At 42.5% G+C, this 22,975-nt stretch overlaps 1 protein-coding gene across 4 annotated transcripts in view; it reads left to right on the top strand.

Annotated features, from left to right (window-relative positions):
• Positions 1-11,188, top strand: part of KIAA1549 (KIAA1549 ortholog) — a 135,922-nt gene extending 124,734 nt beyond the window's left edge. For 2 of the 4 annotated variants that reach the window (XM_042925976.1, XM_042925960.1), the window contains 2 exons: positions 2,616-2,761; positions 5,450-11,188. In XM_042925976.1, the coding sequence (XP_042781910.1) occupies positions 2,616-2,761; positions 5,450-5,704 (401 nt within the window). In that variant the 3' untranslated portion in view covers positions 5,705-11,188. The remainder of the gene's footprint in view (positions 1-2,615; positions 2,762-5,449) is intronic. The other 2 variants (XR_006199058.1, XR_006199057.1) reach the window with 2 other exon arrangements.
• Positions 11,189-22,975: the final 11,787 nt, after the last annotated feature.

Below are 22,975 nucleotides of genomic sequence, written 5' to 3'. Positions count from 1 at the left end.
CTCTTTGGATGGACTCCTGCCAAGGGCATTTTGGAGGGGGTGTGTCTGCAGGAGAATGCGGGAATAGGGTGCCTGGTATTAGCAAGGTTTCTCAGTTCTGCCCTGGGAGGAACCTGGAGCCACTTTGGAGAGGTGCTAAGGGTGGGTGGGAGGGGGTAGGTCCACAGAAGAGTGCAGGGGTGCAGGGCACTGTTAGCGAGCTCGGTGGAGAGTATTTGTGCTGCACTGGTTCCCGCAGGTGTCACCTATATAGGCTGAGGGGCAGGGCAGGGAAGTGACACCTCTATATCCCAGGCATTTTTCAAACTGCTGCTTCTATGCTGTATCTAAGTGGAGCTGTTTGTTGTCTTGTCTCTTTAAGGGTGGAGACTCAGTTTCCTCTTGCCCTCTGACTACCAGAGTTGAGTCTGCTTGTTTTTAAAGTTTCGGGTGTTCAACCCCACTGATTGTAAGAATTCATGAAGTTAAGCTCCTCTGGTTTTTCAAAGCCAAACGATAAGGGGGTTTGTCTTCCCAGTTCGAGTCCCCTGTGCCTGGGGTGCCTGGTGTGGGGTCTGCTCCTCACCCTTTTCTATACTTGAAGTGACCCTCCCTCCTGAGGACAATCTGGAGGGTCCATTTGGTTCCTGACCATGCCTCTGCCCTCCCTACCCTTTTGGATATGGCCTCTTCACTATGTTCACTATTTAGTTGTGGAGAGTCTGTTCTGCCAGACTTCAGGTCGTTTTCTGGGTTATTTACACTGATGTGGGTGTTATCTCGGTGTCAGTGTGGGACGAGGTGAGCCTCAGATCCTTCTATTTCGCCACCTTCTCTGGAAGTCCCCAAGTGTGTAGCTATTTAAAATGAAGAGCTCAAAAGGAATCAGAAAAAGAGGATTTAAGATTTCCCAATTGCCTCTTATGTTTATGGTACTTGACCTATTTTATCTCTTTCAATTCTGAAAATAACATCATGAAGTGGGTGTTTTTTCCCCATGTGAGAAATGAGGCATCAGGGCTCAGTGGGAGTGGTAGCCGGCTGCCCAAGGTCACAGGGCTGTCACTGCCAGGGCTGGAATGCAAACCCGGGCTTCCTGGGCGTGATGCCCCACTTGAATCATGGGGAAAGCCCGTGCCGTATTGTTAAGTAAACAAAGCAAGATACAGAATTGTGTCTGAATTATGATTTCGACTACCATTGCACTTTTAACACAAAGGTATGCTTTTCTGTCTGTGCACTTGTGTGCACCTTGGTAAATGCTGGGGAACAGCGTGCTACATTTTTGTTCTTTGCAGGTTTTGCTCAACCAGTATCTGTTGAGCAAACCATACTGATGGTACTAATAATTTTATTTTTTTAAGTTTGTTTATTTATTTTGAGAGAGGCAGTGCAAGCGGGGAAGGGGCAGAGAGAGAGGCAGAGAGACAGAATCCCAAGGAGGCTCTGCACTGGCAGTGCAGCATGGGGCTCGAACTCACAAACTGCAAGATCATGACCTGAGCTGAAGTGGGATACTTAACTGACTGAGCCTACCAGGTGCCCTGGTCCTGATAATTTGAATCAATTTTATGAAACTTCAGTAATTGGCAAGAGCTCTTCTGGGTACATTGCTCTGACAGGAGCCTAGCAGGTTTTTTTCTGACCTTTAGCATTTAGTTATTACACATCCAAATGAAACTGTGGCATTCCTTTGTTTAAAAACATGTATTTGGTTCATGGAGGCTGTTACTTTGACAGCTAGAGTAGGAGAAGGCTGGAAGAAGGAGAGGGCCCCCTTCCCTACCTCTGAAATCTCTGAACCTCGTAGGGCCAGTCTGCACAGCATAGACGGATTTGATGATCCTGGGAGCGTTTGGGAACAAGTATTTGATTCCCCAGAGCTTAAAGGTCACTTTTTTTGTCTCCCTTAATCTATGGAGTAGGGATATATCCATATGCCATAAGTTGATGGAGTAGGAAAATATGTCATTTACAGCCTGGCCTTCATAGCTCCCCGAGGCCACAGCTTGTCTACGTGTAGAGAATGAGCTGTAGAGAGACTCCTGGCTTTGCCATCAGCATAGCTCCCTGAAGAGGCTGGGTGGGTGGCTTTAAAATTTTAATTATGACATGCCTAAGTTGTGGAAACAGTGTAAATATAGTGAACATAAATGTACGTAAACATTCTGAAATCAAAGAAATACACACCCTGCCTTTTAAGAACAAATACATACTGTATTTTCTCTCCTCGTGAGTCTCAGAAACACGAGCACACAGGAGCCAGGTTTCAGCTTTCTCCAAAACCTTTCCCTTCTTTCTTTGGAATCAATAAGATCATCCTTCTTTATAACCTCTTGGAAATGAGTGGAAAGGCCCTCTGCTATAGCCTTTATTCCCCGTCCTCTGATGTCTATATAGGAGCATAAGAACATCACTGTTAGGCACCGTATTAAACGGAAGTAAGAGGAACCAAGAAATCCACAGTCCGTTTTTCCTAGGAAGTATCATCCTCTGGAGATGGAATTGGGGCCGTGTTTGAACAACGCTTGTATCCCTTGTCCGTAAGGAAGATCTATAGTCAAAACCCAAGCGTCTTGCCAGGCGACTTCGCTTCTCAACAAGTGTTGACCCAAGTGCCCGCTCTGTTCCTTCAGGCTCCCAGATTCAGCACCTGACACAGGTGGGGATTGCAAGCAGAATTGGAGCCCAGCCAGTGGAAATCCCACCGAGCAGAGGCGGCCAGTATGGGGGACCAGGCTGGCCTTCCTACGGGGAGGATGAAGCGGGCCGAAGAGAGGCTGTGAGTATCTTGTGTGTGGGTCATCACGGAATAATCACTTAATTTAGCTGCTTCTGCCTCTGCTTTGAGGATCACTCTTTAAAACCTACATACATAAAAGTTGTAACTAACTCCCTCACTTTTTTCTCCGTAAGTGTATTTTTGCCTGCAGTTTTTAGATCATAAATTCCCACCCACCGAGAGGGGGAGAGTACTGGCATTGAACTTTTCAAAAGTGTATCATCTTTCTTGAGGCAGATTTTAGACTTAAAGTAGTGAATTTTTGAAAATAACCTTGCAGAAAAAGTAATAAAAGTGATGTTCGTTACATTAAAATCTGGGCAGAGACCTATAGGTAACAGCTACTTTGAAAATTTTTCCAATTTTTTTATATTGTGGTAAAACACGCATAATATAAAATTTACCATCTTAACCCTTCCCAGTTCCCAGCTCAGTGGTTTCAAATACATTCATGATGTTGCACAACCATCACCCCCATCCATCTCCTTGGCATTTTTCATCTTGTAAAATGGGAAGTGTGTGCTCATTAGACACTAAGTGCCCTTTGCCTCTCCCCCAGCTACAGGCAACCACAATTCTGCTTTCTGTCTCACTGATTTTAACTTTCAAGTAGAGAATGTGAACCTGTAGGTGACTAAAATCTGGACTTGATCTTTGGTGTTACTGTTGTATACACGTGTATGATCTCACATGCCTACTTGCTCACCATTTGTGCTTTGTGGTGGGCTAATCAACGTCATATCCATTCTGACCCCCACGAGATGCTTCTGCCGTAGTCTCACAGGTTGGAGCATTCCAAGGCATAGGGTTTCTTTTATTTATTTTTTTATTTTTTTATTTTTATTTTTTCAACGTTTTTTATTTATTTTTGGGACAGAGAGAGACAGAGCATGAACGGGGGAGGGGCAGAGAGAGAGGGAGACACAGAATCGGAAGCAGGCTCCAGGCTCCGAGCCATCAGCCCAGAGCCTGACGCGGGGCTTGAACTCACGGACCGCGAGATCGTGACCTGGCTGAAGTCAGACGCTTAACCGACTGCACCACCCAGGCACCCCGCATAGGGTTTCTTTTAGAGGCTTCTCCTTGCTTTGGTTGCTCCTTTGTAGGAATGGAGTCAATACGGGCACAGGTAATTTCCACAAATGATTTCCTTCATTTTTCTCAAGACTTTTACATGCATTTATGTGTCTTTCCAGCAGATACACTAAATTCTTTTCATGGCCAGATGGTTCTACTATTCAGAGAAAGAAAATTAACTCCAGAATGTAATTTTCCCCTATCAGATATGCTCTTATACTTAGAATCTCAGGTGTCTACTTGACATTTGCTCACACTTTTCTTTTTCTGCCTTCGTTGTGCCCAGCTTATTTTTTTACTGTGCTTTGTGTTTTCCTATCAGATCTAGCGTTCACTTTATACTGCCTCTTTTATCACTATTTGGAAACGTGAAATGTAGGAATATTCTAGAGCTTGAACGCCATGTTTACCATTAGGCTAATTTTTAGCATAAGTGAAACCACAGATTTAGTACTTATATGTACATCCAAAGAGAGATTTTTCACTGAAAAAATATGAAAAAAAATCACTGAAAAGTAATAATTCTGGTCAAATGAATGCCAGATTAATTTATATTATGTAAATATAGGCAAAACTCTCGTGTGTTACAGTACAGATAACTATTTTAAAATGTTTATTTTTTAGAGAGAGAGAGAGAGAGCGTGTAGGGAGGGGCAGAGAGAGAGGGAAACAGAGAATCCCAAGCAGGCTCTGTGCTCTTAGTGCAAAGCCTGACATGGGGCTTGATCCCATGAATCCTGAGATCATTATCTGAGCCAAAATCAACAGTTGGACGCTCAACCAACTGAGCCACCCAGGTACCCCAGTGCAGATAACTTTTTTTTTTTAATGTTTATTTATTTTTGAGAGACTGAGAGAACAGAGCATGAGCAGGGGAGGGGCAGAGAGAGAGGGAAACACAGAATCCAAAGCAGGCTCCAGGCTCTGAGCTGTCAGCACAAAGCCCGACGGGGGGCTCGAACTCATAGACCACGAGATCATGACCTGTGCTGAAGTCAGACACTTAAACCGACTGAGCCACCCAGGTACCCCAGTGCAGATAACTTTTTAAAGAAAAAGGTCTGCAGAACAGTCAATAGACACACATGAATAAAATGGAAAACGATTTTGTGATCTTGTGCATGTTCTGTGGTCTCAGCATGTGTCACAGGCACACCCTCCCAAAGCTCCAGGCCCAGAGCAGAGGCAGTTCTTGTCATTTGCTCTGCAGGGACTTGCTCACCTCTTCCAGCTCTCAGATGCCCTCATTTGACCTTTCACCTCCTCAGGGAAGGGACCCCAGCTCTCTAGGTCCCTTCCTGTTCTCCCAGTGGACCACTGACCTCCACACATAGAGGCCCAGAGACTTGGCCAACCTCATCATTCCTTCTGTCTGCTTTTAAGCAAGTATTTATTAGGCATCTGTGAAGTCCAAGGGTTTCTTTATTGTACTGCTCCCCCTCCAGCACTTCTTCCACAGTCTGTCCAGCCCACCTTGAGGCCTTGTTGGAGAGCCAGGGTGGGTGGGCAGTGGTCAGAAGTCGTCCTGGGAGTACACCTACCACCAGCGAATTTGACTTTCCCTGCTGTTCTTACATGGGAAATACAGTAACGTTTGCCATGTTCTTTCAGACGCACATGCTTGGCCATCAGGAGTATTCTTCCTCACCGCTGTTCCAGGTGCCAAGGACTTCAGGCAGGGAGCCCTCCGCTCCTCCTGGGAACCTCCCACACAGGGGGCTGCAGGGCGCGGGGCTGGCTTACGCCACCAGCTCCACAGAAGACCTCCAGCCCGGCCACTCCTCGGCTTCTCTCATCAAAGCGATCCGCGAGGAGCTCCTCCGGCTTTCCCAGAAACAGACCGCCGTGCAGAACTTCCACAGCTGATCGGCCTCGCCTTGCAGATTTGCCAAGTATCTGCTTCCCGTGGAAGCAAGACTAAATGGAAATCAACTGAGTGGGTGTTTGTAAGAGGATGTGCATCTCCTGGGCTAGGCGCCCATGTAAGGGAGCAAGTTGCAATTTTAGAAGATGCCATAAGTCACATGACAGCTCATGATGCTTTTAATCGGTTGGCAATTTTTTGACCACTTGGGTTTCAGTCGAAATTTACGTACTTTTGGCCAAAAGCCAGCAGCACTTCATGAAGACAAACCATAAGACTAAGCTAACAAAAATCACTAAATTAGTCTCCTTTTTAAAGGTAAAGGATGAAAATTGTGTAGATGGTTTAGGGATTATTGGAATCCAGCGTTTCTGTGGGAAGATGTGATTCAGACTGGTTTGTATGATGAACTTGCTGCTTTGTTTTTTGAGAAAAGAGATTTGAAGACATTTTATTAACAGCTTGATTTTCCTCTTTTTCTCCATAGGAACTTATTTTAATAGTCGTATTAACAACAAAAATACTAAGACTGTTGGGGAATTTACAAAGCTACTAGTGAGAAACCAAATGATAGATTGTAGAGCCTGATGATTCCAAAAGAAGCCATCATCTGCATTTTTCCTTCTACTTCTGGTGCTACAGCTCCGAGGGCCCCCTTCACCTTTATGTCTGTGAAATGCAAACTTTGGCTTTTTCGGTGGAAGAGTATGTTGAGGATTTCATTTTGTCCTAGGGAGGAGAAAATAAACAAACAAACCTCCCAGCGCAGGGAGGGGAAACGTTACTATTTATTTGGTTATTCAAAATACATATCGAAGTTTAGATTTACATTCTTAAGTGTATTTGCTGTTTAATGAATTGGGCGCATGTGACTGTCAATAGCATCCCGTCTCAGCGCATGCCATCAGTAAGGCCAGTGCTAGAGGAGGCGGCTTTCAGGAGGTCATAACTAACCCTTGCACTTAGCTGATGAGTTGCTCGCAAATCACATTTGAATGAGAAATCTCCCACGAGCAAAAATTGTCTATGAAAACTCCTAGGGCCAACAGATTGTTATGCACGAGTGCATTTCTAGTAATCACGTTCTCTGTGTTCAAGACCTGGAAATGAAATGGAGTTCGGTCCAGCCTCTCTGTAATAAATCAAGAAATGTAAAGAGGAGCCTTGAGGACCACAAGGGAAAGGAGGGAGTTGCTCCCAGTTTCTGATTTTATTGTGCACGACCGCTGAGTGACTGTTAAAACCATCTTACATCCTTGGGGCCTGACAGAGGGTATCGCCTCTCTTGAGATTCACTCTTGAAGTAAACATTTCCCTACTTCCCAGATTCGAGGAAGGATCATAATAATAAGGGCCGTTCTGCTTTCTGGTACTTGAGTGAAGTTCAGAAGAAAAACAGATAACTGATTTCCACTCTGAATCCTTTTTTATTAGATCAACTATTACTTGTAACTAACCACAAATCAACAGGCAGAATTCAGGACTCTGAGGAATCAAAATCTGCATCAAGTCTTAAGAACCCTGCAACAGCTGAAATAGGTTTCCAAAATGTAATCACTGGGGGCCAGAATCATGTTTCAGCGCTTCCTCATTGAAGTCTGTCAGATGGTCTTACGATACAGGGCATCTCGCTTCTGGGAAGTTAAATGTAGCCATTTCATCCCTGCCCCTCTGGAAGAGAAGGGGCGCAGGAGAGGAAGTCTCTCGAGGATGTTAAAGGGACGGAGACCCCTTTTCAGGCAGCCCTCAAAGGCTCCAAGGAGTGTGGGAGAGAAGACCCCCCTCTGGGCTTGATTTCTTACCTCTCAGTCTTGGTCGCATACCAGACTCTCCCCAAAATGGAGGAGTACTTTGCATGTCATTCAGAAATACCAGGTTTCCTGATACCCAAGCAGAATTTTATTTGGGACACCTTACAGTGAGTTCAGACTGTGTGACAGCAAGTGGAATAAACACAGGCTCCCTTCTGTTCTGCTCAGTGTTGTGTTTGTACCCAGTGTACTAAGAATCGTTACCTCCTGTGTCCATCACAGAACCAGATGTCTGTTCTCCAGGGAGCTGCAGTAGGGGATCTTGATGCCTTTCAGATGAGCATGAAAGGATTCTACCTGTATTGTTGTGCTTAGAATTGATACACTTTTAAGCAAATGTCAAGACCAAAGATAACATGTGATAACCGGCAGGGTGTGGTGTGGTGTGAGCAGGCCTGTGGGATCACAACGTTCGTGAGTTGGTCGTAAACCATACTTGGTCTGCACTTGTGTTCTCTGAACACCTGCAGCAGTCTACCTGTCACAGAACTCAGGACAGACTAACTGTTGTGGGGAGCACCACACCCAAATGGATCTCCGGACGCTCAGTTAACGTGATCTACTTAAAAGAAAGGTCCTCATGTCGATCGTGGGTGGCCTTGGAGTTCTAAAATGAAAAGTTAAATTTTGTGTCTCTTTTTCCTTCGTTTGAAAGTTCTAGTGGTAATAATGCAAGCTATGAAGTTGAGTTACAGTTTTAGAGAGAGTTGGAGAAATGATCGTTTTCAGAGACTACTCTGTCACCAACTTGCTGTGTCAGGTCCTTTCCTGAGCCTCATTCTCCTCATCAGCTGAATGAGAACAGACCTCCCCTGCCCACCTCCCAGAATTTCTTGTTTTGAGATTCACATGTGCTCATATGTGCAAACAGCCTTTGAGGAGGGAGCACAAAGCTTGGTGAAATGTAAGATGTTATCTGTATGATTGCACTGGAATTGGACAGTCTGATACGCTGTCATCTACCAGTGAATGAATTCACGTGGAGGTAACCAGAGCAAAACTAAGGTCTCCGTGTGTCTCTTCTTCTCTCCCGATTTGCTTTAAATTTGCTTCCGTTGCCATTAATTTCAAAACAGTGTTTATCAAACATCTTTCTGCTCATGATTTTTTGCTGTTTGTAGCACCAAAAAAGTCACCATGAGCCCTGTGTTCTGAGATCTTAGACTCTAAGGCAGATAGCACAGATGGGTATAAAAGACAGAAGAAGATACAGATACATAATGTGGTGTGAACGTCAGAAAGATTCATTGAAAATACACCGGTGCGTTGGGTACTCACTCAGGAGAAGGGAAGTTGCACTTTGGAAACCACGGGGTTCTGGGGAGAAGCCCACTTGAGAAGCTATTGTAATGAAGACGGGGGAGCTGGTGAGATGGCAAGGAAAGAGCTGGGAGTAGGCCTGAGGAAGGACGTAGAAAGTGGGCGAAGCTGTCATTGAACATGAACTTGATGATCTGCTGCAGTATGAGGACAGGATCCCTAACCGCACTCTGTAAGGAGTTTTAATAAAACAAGAGGAGGAAATGGGACTGTGAGAACGGGTTTGCAGTAGTACAGCAAGAAAATGGCCAGGTCCGAGAAGAAGGTCTGCTCAGCAAGAGATCCAGTCTGGAGGAGGGAAGAGAAAGGTACCAAGAACTGCTGGAGGAACCAATTCTAAAGTATGAAAATATTGCAAGAATTCCACCAAGGTTTATGGCGTAGAGCCGATCTCAGTGGTCAGCCCTAAAACCACATTAAATCCTTTGTGGAGCAGAGTAGGTTATAAATAAATCCATTCCACTTCTTTGTAGCTACCTACACAATTTTTCTCCAGATTTTATTTAATTTCAGAATATGGTTTGATTTTGGTGGCATATGACTTTTGAGCAGCAGACTAAGCGGGTTTTGCCAACCCGACTTTTCAGGGCATGAGGCCTGTGATGCAAAGCACAGGTGAGAGGGGCACCTGAAGGCTTTGGGCCGAAACAGGTAATGCTGTGCTTCTTGAGCCTCCCATTTAACTGTGTACAGGGTCAGTGTTGACTGTATTCGCACTTCTTAGTGCTCCAGTGGCCAAACCGGTCACTCGGACACCGATTTGCTTTTGCAGTAATTCACACGTTAATCATTACATGAACTTCCCGTCCCCTTTCCTACTGGATTCTCAGACATGAATGAATTTGCTGGTTGAAAGGAAAGCTGGTTGAGGTTCTGGGCAGGGGAGAAGGGGGCTTCCAGTCTTAAGTACCACACTGACCTCTGCTCGAGGTGAGTTGCAGCCATTCCATTTCTACCTCCAAAGCCAGTCTCCAGAGCCTACTTATCCACATTTGTCCCGGCGGGAGGGTGAGGGGGTCTGCTTCTGTACCTGCACACTGACCATTTGATCACAAAATGCATTTTTATGGGATGGTAACTTGAACTTCATTCTGACATTTAATCCAACACATTAATGGATATTCTTGTAACAGGTGAGAGGGGTTTCTAAGAGCAACTGCTGTAACATACTCATAAAATGTAACAGGCTCACACTTACTACCTAATGAATAAGGGGTGTGTATATTTCAGGTTTCTTTTGATATTTTTGGAGGCAACTTTCAGTGCTTAGGACTCCTCTCTCTAATATTAAAAAGACTTGAAAACTGAAACCTCACGGTACGATCCTAATTCCATGCTTGTGTGTGTTAACAGTACATTTGAGAATTTATCTTAAGAACACGCAGCAGCATTGAAATTTAGGAAAAGCATTTTAAATGCCTTTGGAAACATGAAACAAAGTTAGGAACCCGCAAGCAAGTGAGAGAAGGAATGAATGTCTTAAACTGAGGTGGTCTAGTCCAAATTAGTTTCCCACAGGGTAGTTATGCAGGCTCCTTGCTTTGCCTTTCTTCCTCTGGGTTGCTCTGCCCTGGGGCCACTTCACATTTAAAGAAAGAGTGAATAGTAGAAGGGACAGAGATTTGAGTCGCTTGGTCCCTGATTCCACCAGAACTTTCTGGACAACTTGGAGCGTCGTGAAGGGTCTCATGCCCCTGATTCAAGTATTCATGACTTGACAACCTAAGTGTGCAAGTTAGGAAGAGCACAGGGCCAAGTTCAAGCCAGACACCCTGTGCTGTTCCTCTTGTTCATGGGGGGAAAGAAGGAGGCTTTCACCGATTAACGCACTTGCTCTAAGCACCAGAGGGCTCATTTCAGGAAGGGGTATACACTCTGCTTAGCCCTCCTCCAGAGCATCTTCGAAGGAGCATGGAGATTGGGCTCATTACCCTTGCAGGAAAGGAGGCTCAGCAGAGCCATTCTGGGATACCTGCTTGTCTCCTCCTACTTTGTCAAGGTCCACGTTCCTCTGACTCTTCCTGCACTCTCCTTCCTGGATTGTGAGTGATAATGTACGAAAATACGCAGAGTCAATTGAGGCCACTTGTGGCATCAATACTGCAACTTGAACTTGACAATCATGGTTTGCTGGTCTCAAACGGGCACTTAAATTTCAGTGTGGGTATATGATTTAGTAATCGAACCTTCCCTTCTATTTGTCAGTTATGTTTCTACCCTTCAATTAGCTGCACTGTTTTCTAATGTGCTGTAGAGTTTTTGAAATAATTTATGCAAGTGTTTGGTTTCCATGTTTACAATTTATACTGCTTTCCTAGCATTTTAAATGGAAATGTCAATAAATGCTATGAATTGGTGTCAAGTGATATTTTTCTGTTTCTTTCCTTTGTAACGTGATCATTTTTCTCATTTGTGAAATGTGATGGTTGAAGGAGATGATCTTTTTCTCTAATTTTTGTGGCCCTGGCGAGAACACCTACGACTTTGATTTTCTGAGGAATTAAGTGGAAAGGAGTCTCGTCAGCCTGTGGAATTCGCAGAATTGTTTTCACTCCCCTGGGTTGGTGCCACCCCCTTCTGCTCACTGTGTTTTGCACTAATCAAATTGATGCTTGCAGATTCATTTAGGAATTAAAAGATTAGGACTCTACAATCTAGAAAGGTAAATGAGAAGATCAAAGTCTGCACAATCTTGAAAGGTAATAGGGTCAACCTGGAGTTGTTTATGAAACCCAAGACAACGCCTGGAAACGGAGGAAAGCCAAGGGAACAAAATGCCGTAGAACATAACAAGGAGATGAAATGTGGAAGCCTGGATGGGATCCTGGAGCAGTGAGAACAAAACAAATGACATTAGAGGAAAAACAAACAAACAAAAAAAACAGTGGAGCCCAAATAAAGTCCCTAGGCTAGTCAGCAGTATTGTGCAAAGGTTAATTTTGTTGGTTTTGCTAACTTTACTAGGATTACTAAGACTTCTCTTAATGTCAGTAAAGGACATGCAGAAACACTATTTTTACAGCTTCTCTCGAAATCTAAAATCATTTAAAAATTTTAAAACAAGTTTGGTGCAGATCAAGCCCCTAGACCCGTGCAGAGGCTCGCGTGAGCCTTCCATGGGCACCCACAGCCCAGCACCTGCCGTGCTCCTCTGGGCGGCCAGCTCTTGCTGAAGTCGGAACCGTGGTTAGCAGCTGCAAGTCGTGGGTGAAAATAAACCTTCATGAAGGAAAAGTCGCAGGAGCAACCACAAGGAGAGTTTGGACCTAAAAAATCAGAAAAAAATAGACCACTATGAAAGAGACCTTCAAGTATGTTTTAAATGATTAAGAGGTTTAATGTTAAAGAGAAAACAAAAGCCTAGTAAGCAACAGAATAGGATATTATGAAAGTTGAAGCACATTCAACAAAACCAAATATTAATCCTTGAAGGAAAAATAAAGGAAATTTAAAGCATACACATGCACACACAAGGGCCAGATACTCTGGTGTTTTTGACATAGCTGAAGAAGCAGTCGTTGTGGTAGTTTTGATTAATAGATCCTTATGTTTTAGTAAACACAGCTTTAGATTAAAAACAAAAAATAAAATACAGGGTAGACCAACTGGCACACCTCGTTCCCCTAAGGCATTTTAGGTGTTCTGCATGCAAATCGCTTCAAAACTATAGAAGAACAAGGAGTTGCCAGAAGTAGCTAAGGCTTACAAGAAAGGTCGGGCTGGTCCCATGCCCAGACCTCGAACACCGAGTTGACATGAATATGAATTTAAACTGTAATTGGCATTTCTTTTCCCTCTGTCTCCTCTTCCATATTATACCTGCCAAGCGTAGCTTAAGGTAAAAAGAAAACGAGAAACTGTAGCATTCCCAAGAGAGAGCCTTTGGTCCAGTGTCTGAGATAGTCAAACTAACGAAATGTTTTTATTGTTGTTGGACCACCTGCTATTTGTTTAGTAACTTTTTTCCTCTAAAGATCTCCTGAACGTTCCTTGCTACACCCTCATGAGGAATAAATGAGGCTGGTGTGGGCTTGATTTTTCCTGTGTTGAGGACTTGAAAAATTACAGCCCCACGTCCGGGTAACCCACATTTGTGTAGTTGAATGATTTTTTTGCTGTACTCTTGCCAAAGGATAGCATACAGAAGCGTAAAATAGAACATGTCTAGAAAACTTACTGTGAACTTGCTTTAGAGTGGCTGTGTCATGGATGGTTTATACCAGTGTCTTGAAAATTCAGTAGTGTAAATACTTAGGTGTTGATTCTGCGAAATGATGATATGCCTTAAATCAGTGGTTTTCTTTCAGCATCTTAAAGTTCTGAGATTGTTCTTTAAAAAAAAATTTTTTAACATTTATTTACTTTTGAGAGAGAGAGAGAGAGAGAGAGAGAGAGAAGAGAGCACAAGCCAGGGAGTGACATGGAGAGAGGGAGACACAGAATCCAAAGCAGGCTCCAGGCTCTAAGCTGTCAGCGCAGAACCCGATGCGGGGCTTGAACTCACAAACTGTGAGATCATGACCTGAGCTGAAGTTGGATGCTTAATCAACTGAGCTGCCAAGGCACCCCAAAATTCTGAGATCGTTCTAAAGGAGACAGTACAAAGAGTTAAAAGAGAAAGAGAATGGCTTAAAAGCTGAAATGGGGTTGCTGATTTCAGTACAAATGAATGTTGGTCTTTTTTTTCCCAATAGTAGTTGTGCACTGTGGTTGCTTTTTTTAAAAAAAAAATTTTTTTTAACATTTATTTATTTTTCAGACAGAGAGAGACAGAGCATGAATGGGGGAGGGTCAGAGAGAGGGAGACACAGAATCTGAAACAGGCTCCAGGCTCTGAGCTGTCAGCACAGAGCCCGACGTGGGGCTCGAACTCACGGACCGTGAGATCATGACCTGAGCCGAAGCTGGCCGCTCAACCGACTGAGCCACCCAGGCGCCCCTGTGGTTGCTTTTAAAGAGCAGCGAGAATGGTCTACTTTGAGCAGAATCTAGAAGAAGCTATTCCGCCTTAGATCGTCCTAAAGTGTAAGAGACAGGAGTCCTCACTGCCTGGGTTTGAAGTCCAAGAGCCCGTATGTTTTTAGATTGCTTTACATTTCTCCAATACTGTTATTTCTGGATTTCTTGTGAGACCAGTTTTATACACAGATTAGGAATACAGTTGTTTTTTTTTTAAAGAGGACATAACCAAATTTTAAATCAGAACATCCTATTACTGTATGTAGCCCTTTAGCCCTAACCTTTTTTGTTCTACCTTTTCTGGTCAAGATGCAGATTAGCAAAAAAAGAAGGAAACAAAAACAACTCCACCATCAGAAATACTGCAGTCAAGATTTTAGTAAATTTTGGTCTTTAAAAAAAAAATAGCCAATTTCATCTCGTTTGGTGACTGGGACTGATTTGCTTTCTAGTTGCTATTACAATAAGCTGTTGATTTGGATTCCAAAGCATGGGGTGGGGGGAGGGCGGGAGGGGGGTGGAGAGGGCGAAAGGATTAGAATTGGTGCTGGGGGTGATCTGGAAAGCAGCACAGGGAGATGTGTCTGAGGGTCTTCAAGCAGTAGTTTTCTAACTGCTGGAGGAAAATGGCACCATGACCTCGAGAGGCCCAACTAGTGCCTAATTCTGCACACCAGTGGGGGGCACTGCTCGACGGGTCCCCTGACACAATACGTGGAATTTTGTAGGGGCTTTGTGCCTGGTGTTTGTAGCTCTCTTGGAGGACTTCGTGGGTAGCAGAAAGCATTATTCTGGTCCAGAAAGCGATATTCTGTTTCTGGCCCTTGGCCTTAATGCTAGTAATTTACAGACTTCAGCCCACAAACGGCTTTTGGGGGACCCTTGTGAAAAGTGTGTGCTTTGATGTCTTTTCCTTGACAGTGGGCTTCTCTTTAACTGGTGAATTTAGGCATACACATCAACTCTGCACAATGCATTTCCTGCTCTGGTTGGCCCTTCATCTATCTCTACCCTCTGCCACTTACATACCCATTGACCACACGGAGAATGAAGCAGGAATAGTGCCTCAGCTCTATCTGCAGGGTCCGTGACCTGAGGTTTCTGACACACTTCTCTGTGCCTCAACCCTTTTCCAGATAACTAAAGCTTCATCTTCTGAGGTTACTGGCCCCTGGACCTCAGAAATTAGAGTTTGTATGGTCTTCACATCAATGGGTTCAGAGTGACTTACTAAATTTTATATGCTTCAAAATTTAGAAGGATGATATTGTGATGGGTGGCAGTCAGAAACACAGGCCAAAAAATAAACAAAAATATCATTTATTCCTACTAAGTTTAAAGCCCTACTTCTAGGATTAAAATGTGTGTGTGTGTGTGTGTGTGTGTGTGTGTGTGTGTGTGTGTGTGTATCCCATATATATATGGAATATGGCCTAACAGGACTTAATAGGAAAAGAGTTGAGGATGTTAATGGGCATGTTAGGAGTGCTGGGGATACTTGAAAGACCAACCCAGCCTCAGACACTTCAAATAAAAATATATTGACCCAATGAGAGGATATAAGAATTTCCACCTCCCCAGCTGGTTACTTGAAGAATATAGGTGCCAAATTTGGAAAGGGATGTTTATGAATTGGATGGAGAGACTGGGAGAAGAGGAGCCAGAATGGCAAGATTAGAATCCATGTCATTTGAGGAAGTGTTGAAGAACTTAGGTGTTTTGCATGAGCAGGGAAGGCTTTGTAGGAAGAAAAGCTGTCTTCAAATATCCGAAGAGTTGTCTTGAGAAGGGAGATTGATTTGCTTTACGGTATCTTGGAAGACAGAAGTAGTACCTTGTAGTAAGTCTTGGCCCAGTCAAAAGAATTGAACAATTAATAGGTCAATACAGAAAAACCATTCTCTAGAAGTCCTTCCCATTGGCCTCTGGTGAGGACCTGTTTGCCATGGCACTGAGCTTATCCATCATGTGGCCTCCAGCAGAAGGGTGGCATGTCTGGGCCCTGAGACCTTCCAGCTCACCCAGTCCTTTTCTAAGACTTTCATGAATTGATAAGGTAGAAGGTAAGGATATGGACCCCTGGAGGAGAGATGGTGCTATGGAGGAGGGACTGACCAAAACCAGCTCAGGCTTTCCCCAGAGTTAGTACAATGGGGAAATACTCCATCCCCCACACCACTGGGGGGGGGGGGGGCAGAATATTGTTTTGTATGTCTGGGAAAAATAACTATGAATAAGGTTTAATGGCTTATAAATACCCTTCTGCAGTTAGAACTTGGCATATCACTTGTGTATAAAAGCAATCTCAGCTCCAGTGTTAAGAATGTCATGGAACAGCAAATACGTTCACTGCACTGGACTAGTGTGTATGGAAATACAACCGGCACATGAATGCATCATGAGGACCTTGACAGGAGCAGTCTGTGTGGAGTCCTGGAGAAAGAAGCTAGGTTGGAGGGGGAATGAAGGAAGACTAGGAGATGGGAATGGAGAGACAAGTGAATTTAGACAGTTCTTTTCAGATATTTTGCTGAGAAGGGATGCAGAGAAATGGGGTGGTTACTGAAAGGTAGGGATGTAGGGTAAATGACATACAAGTTGCCAAATAAAATACAGGGAAACCAATTAAGTTGAATTTCAGATAAACACGGGATACTTTTTTTAGTTTAGGTATGTCCTAAATATTGCATGGACACACATACGAAAATATTGTTGCTTATCTGACATTCAAATTTAGATGTGTATTTTTATTTGCTAACTGGAAACCTTAAAATGACAGGTACCAGATGTGTTGCATGCTTATGGGGATGATCCACGGAATTGGGGGAAGTTGTTACTGTTAATGCAGAAGACAGAGAAGAAAAGTGAGAGATGCTGGGATTCAGAGCATAGTGGGGAGATTAGCCTTCGGAAGAGCAGGGATATTATTCCATTGTGCAAAGGAGAGAAAACAGAGCAGAAAACAGATTCAGGCCAGTGAATTTTTGATTCTGAAAAAAAAAAAATTCCAAGTGAATATGCTACCATTTCCTTCAATTTGTAAGCTCAGGGATTGTTTTTAGTAGGTAGCAAAAACATTATTTGATTTCTCATTAAGTTGTCTAACCTTGTGCTTGTTTAAAGATGAACTCCGGTTCATTTTACGTGGCTGGTAAGATATATTCAGGTTGTTAGTGTCTGTTATTTGGGGTAACATAATGAATGAGTGACATAGTAGTATTTATTATTTTAAATTTGTGAAGGTGTGTTTTATGGTCCAGAATGTAGTCTATTTTTGGTGAATATGACATGTAGGCTTGAGAAGAATGTATCATCTGCTGTTGTTGGATGGAGTAGTCTATATATGTCAATTAAATCCAGTTTATTGATGGTGGTGTTCAGTTCAACTGTGTCCTTACCGATTTTCTGCTTGCTGGGTCTGTCAGTTACCGATAGAGGGGTGTTGAAGACTCCAACTGTAATAGTGGATTCATATGTTTCTTCTTGTGGTTCTATCAGTATTTGCCTCACACATTGTGTTGCTCTATTGCTAAGAGTTTACACATTATGGGTTGTTAATGTCTTCTTGGAAAATTTGCCCCTTTATCATTCTGTAATACTCCTCTTTATCTCTGATCAGTTTTCTTGCTCTGAAGTCTGCTCTTAGTGTAGCTACTGTAGCTTTGTTTTGACTAGTGTTAGTATGGTATATTTTTCTCCATCTCTTTAATTTTATCTATGTCTTTATATTTACAGTGCGTTTCTTGTAGACAATATATAGCTGGGTCTTATTTTTTTAATCCATTCTCATAGTCTCTGTCTTTTATTTGGTGTATTTAGACCATTCACATTTAAAGTGATTATTACTCTATTTTTTACTATTTTCATCGACTGACCTTGTTCCTTGTTTTTGTTTCCTTGTCTTCCCTTCTTTTTCTGCCTCCTCTGTTTTTTTGAGCATTTTATATCATGCCATTTCTCTCTTAGCATATCAATTTTTACTATTTTAAGCAGTTGTCCTAGAATTAGCAATATACACTTATGACTAATACAAGTCCATCTGCAGATGACACTGTACTGCTTTACAAGTAGTGTAAGGACCTTACAACAGAGTTCCGAGTTCCTTACATGTTGGACTAAAACTTGGAAGACATGGTGTATCTAATTCACAAACACATACACACACTTGCCATTAAGATACACACATTTCCTCATCATGTTGCTCAAGATTAGTATGCATTTACTCAAACAGTCTTCAACATTTAGATGAAATTTCTTCCAGGCTCTTTCCTATGCCTTTTCTTTTACCTAGTACAGGGACATAATGTATATATATAATGTTTTATCCTGTTTTCCTTCTTTATTTTTTAAGAAAAAGTTTTAATGTTTATTTATTTTTGAGAGAGAGAGAGCATGAGCAGGGGACGGCCAGAGAGAAAGGGAGACACAGAGCCCAAAGCAGTGCTCCAGGCTCTGTGCTGATAGCTCAGAGCCTGATGCAGGGCTCCAACCCATGAACCATGAGATCATGACCTGAGCTGAAGTCAGATGCTTAACCGACTGAGCCACCCAGGTGCCCCCTGTTTTCCTTCTTTAGCATTATCATAAACGTTATCTTGTGTCATTAAAGATTCATTTTTGTCCATGATTTTCTGTCTAGATAGACATATTTTCCCCAAATTCTTGTATAATTTATTATTTGTTTATCTTACAGCTTCCATGTATCCGAGTTCATTTCTTTACTAAAAGCATTTTTTTTTTTCCTCTTTGGCAACTCAGTTATACTTGGTTCTTTTAAAATTTTTGTGGTTGTCACTCCCGGTTCCTTTAAAATTTCTTTTTCTTTAAAAATATTTTTTTTTAATGTTTATTTTTGAGAGAGAGAGAGAGAGAAAGAGAGAGAGAGAGAGAGAGAGAGAGAGAGAGAGAGAGAGACAGAACATGGGTGGGGGATGGGCAGAGAGAAAGGGAGACACAGAATCTGGAGCAGGCTCCAGGCTCTGAGCTGTCACCGCAGAGCCTGACATGGGCTCAAACCTACAAACTGTGAGATCATGATCTGAGCCAAAGTCAGATGCTCAACCAACTGAGCCACCCAGGTGCCCCTCCTTTAACATTTCAATAAAGGAATTGCTGATTTGTTCATCAATATTGTCTAAATATGATGTACATAATTCTGGATGTGGATGTTGGAGATCAGGGTATCAGCTTGGTAAGGTGAGTGCCCTCCCTCTGCCGAGTTACAGAATCCTCATTGTATCCTCACATGGTGGAAGGGGCTAGATATTTTTTTCTGCATAATGTTTTTTTTCTATGGATCTACCACAATTTGTCCATTTCTCTAGTGTTGATGTTTGGTTGTTTCTGATGTTTTGCTATTGTAAATAATGATGGGCTAAATACCTTTTGTGTATAAGTTGTCTGATTTTCAGATTACTTCCTTGGAATAAATTCCTAGAAGTAAAATTACAGAGGTGAATGATCGGAGTAGATTTAAAGGGACTCCTTTGTATTTTCGATTATTTTTCAGAACTCCTGGGTCAGTTTAGATCTCCAGTGTCCACCTTGAGAATACATGCCATTGTCCTCAGAAACCAACATTGAGAAAACAAAACTATATTTATATTTATTTTTTTATAGAGACTTTTAAAAATTATTTGTTTATTTATTTTGAGGGAGAGAGAAAGACAGCGTGAGTGGGGGAAAATCAAAGAGAGAGAATCCCAAGCAGGCTCTGTCTTATCAGCAAGGAGCTGGATACGGGGCTTGATCCCATGAACCACAAGATCATGACCTGAGCTGAAATCAAGAGTCAAATGCTTACCTGACTGAGCCACCCAGGTATCCCTTTATTTATATTTTTAATATTTTTTAATTTGACCAACAAGAAAGTTTCCACATAGTTCTCATGGTTATCATTTTACATCTATCTAATATCCCACAGTGTTATCTTACCTTTACACTGTTCTTTGTTAGCAGTCTTTTTCCAATATGTTACATTATCTAACATAGTAAATTATTAGAAGCAACTATTTTCCAGACTGTTTTCTAGTCTTGTTTTCTTTGAATTATTTTCTGTCAGGCAAATTATCAGCAATAAGTCATAAGTTCTGAACATTTTTATTATGTATGGATTTTAAAGGGCTCTCTCAGGGCGTGATGAACATCATTTCCTGGAGGTCACTGAGCAAGGACACATCCTTCTTGAAGTGTGGGAAAGTGTGGGAAAGTGTGTGTGTGTGTGTGTGTGTGAGAGAGAGAGAGAGAGAGAGAGAGAGAGGAGAGGAGAGGGAAGGGGGGAGGGAAGAGGAGAGAGAAGGGAAAGATGGGAGGGGAGGGGAGGAGGAGAGAGATGGAAACCATTGGCCTCTAAGGTCTCATCTAACTCTGATTTTGTGACTTAGTATATCGTCTCAGTATCCAAGGCAGTCTTGCTGATGAGGGTTTGAAGAACTCCATTGTGACTTTGGCCAACTCACATTATCTCCTTGGGTTTCATTGAAACCCATAGATGCACATAAAGATAATTTATGTAAATCACATTAAATGCTAAGTTAAATATCTCTGGGTAAAAAAAAAAAAAAAAATGTTGTCACCCTTACACCATCATGGAAATCTGATTTGCCTTACATGCAAATTCCTTCCACCCCACAGATTTTGTCCACCTGGCTCCTTGCTACTCCCTACCTGCCCCCCACCCCCCAGCTTAGGGTTCTTCAAAGGGAATTACCCTTGGGAAACTGGAGGTGAGAGGTTTGTTTGCTCCTGTTGAGCTGGCTGCCTTCCACATGGCTTTATCCAGGATGGCTTGGAAAGCTGACATCTCTGAATGCAAATTGGAGATGATGGGAGACAGTGGGAGGTTCATTGTATCCTGGAGAATTGAACTGTTGCAATAGTATGTGTCAAGCCTGTGAAAATTAGTTTAAAGTACTAAAAATAACTTTTAAAAATTCCACTGTAGTATTTTATAGAATAACACTGCACCTTGGGGCACCTGGCTGGCTTAGTCAGTAGAGCAGGAGACTCCATCTTGAGGTTGAGTTTGTTCAAGCCCCACGTTGGGTGTAGAGATGACTTAAAAATAAAATCTTTAGAGGTGCCTGAGTGACTCAGTCAGTTAAGTGTCTGACTTCAGCTCAGGTCATGATCTCACGGTTTGTGAGTCTGAGCCCCGCATCAGGCTCTCTGCTGTCAGCACAGAACCTGCTTTGGATCCTCTGTTCCCCTCTCTCTCTCTGCCCCTCCCCCAGTTGTTCATTCTCTCTCTCTCTCTCTCAAAAATAAATAGACATTAATAAAAATAATAAAATCTTTAAGACAAAACAAAACAGTGCACCAAAATATCCTCCACATAAGCCTCATAGGTCATGGTGTCTGAAGTTTTCTCAGCATCTTAACACAAAAACCGGGGTGGTGTTTAACCTCATAATCTGCTCATTGTTCCGCAGACTTGGAGAAGTGACCCGCCTTGTGTACATCTTCATTCATTTCTGAGAAAAACACATGGTGGTCTCACTCAGTACCTAAAAAGCCAACTGCCGATTGCTCTCCTGAACAAAACAGTTTCTTCACATTCTCCCAAACTTGGCATGATCCTGGTACATCTGAGGGCAAGAAGACCGTGCTGGAGCCCAGAATCTGATAACAGGGCCGTACATTTTATTTTTAACCAGCCAGAATGCATACTTGCCTAGAATTTTATTTACAGCCAACTTTTAAAAATCTCACATTGAAAGCAAAATGCTAAATCAGATACAAATCAATAACAATTCTGTCTTCAGATTCAAAACAAAATTGAATTCAGTAAATCGAATTCAATATCTAACAGTGGGAACGCTGTGCATGTTATTTTGGGAGAAGGCGTGGACACGATTGATGTCTATCATGAACAGGCAGATAGAAATAGTAAAAAGTCGATTTCAATTTCTGAGGCAATTGAATGAAATACCTACGTGTGGATTTAAAAAGCAAGTATCCCATACTACTTAAATTAAGAATGTGTTTCTTCTGTGACCCAGCATTACTGCATCTGGCAATATTTCCCAAGGAAACACATTCACAGGCCCATAAAGAGAGCATGTGGGGATTTTCATGGTGGTGCAGTGTGGAAGGGGAGCTTGAGCCCATCAGGAGTGCATATCTGAGGGAAGGGAGAAGTGGACCGTGGTGCCTTACACAGTAGAATTCCGTGTGGCAGCTAGAGGCTTGGGACATATGGACATAGTGTAGATAGATCTTAAAAACATTACTACTGAGTGAGCAAAGAGGCAGGATGAGATCTAGGTAAGGTAGGTTCAAAATACCCGAACTTATAATCGTTCACTTTTTGTAAGAGCATAGATAGGAATTCATGTGGTTGCCTTATGGAATGGGAGCAGGAAACTGAGAGAGGATTGGGGGATGAAAGTGAATAAAGGATAAAAATGCATGGGACCTTCCAGAGGCCAATGACGACAGAATGGCAACAATATCCTGCACAGACACCCAGAAAAGTGGAGGAAAGTACAAGGTATGAGTGAATAAAACTTCACGTGGAGGAAGGCTGGGTCTCACACTGGGAATATGGCATACACTTTCCCAAAATAAGTAAAAAAAAAAAAAAAAAAAAATGAGTTCTGTTCTCTTAAGGATAAATGCATATTTATAATTTTAATTTATTCAGCCATCCCAAGAATGGATTTAGTGAGCTAATTGGGCATTAAAGTTTGATGCTAGTGCATGTGATGCAGAAGGTGTCCATCCATTAGTTGGTCTTCTCTAAGTTGGTTTTTCAAAAAATACACTCTTCCCATTCATCCTTTTCTCTCCCACAAACTACTGATCTGTTCCCTGTTGACGTAGTTTTGCCTTTTCCAGAATGTCATATGGTTGGAATCAAATGGCAAGGAGCCCTCTCAGATTGGCTTCTTTCACTTACTAATATGCATTTAAGGTTCTCCCGTGTCTTGTCACAGCTCGGTAGCTTATAAATCAGTTTTCAAAAGAATATTTGATCTGAGTATCTTCAGAGTATAATTAAGTATTCTCTGTGCTTAATATATTGCTTATAACAATATGAAATTTGTATCAGACAAGCCTGTAATTGAAGCCAAGTGTTACACCTTACCTGTCATTTTTTCCCCCCTCTTAGGTTTTGGTGGCCCCTAGGACACCTCTCTGCAAATTAAAAAAGGTGCCCATTCCTCAAGAAAAACTGTGTAA

Source organism: Panthera leo, chromosome A2, assembly GCF_018350215.1.
Source record: "Panthera leo isolate Ple1 chromosome A2, P.leo_Ple1_pat1.1, whole genome shotgun sequence".
Lineage (NCBI taxonomy): Eukaryota > Metazoa > Chordata > Mammalia > Carnivora > Felidae > Panthera > Panthera leo.
Note: the sequence above shows the minus strand (reverse complement) of the source record. Positions and strands in the feature narration are given on the sequence as shown.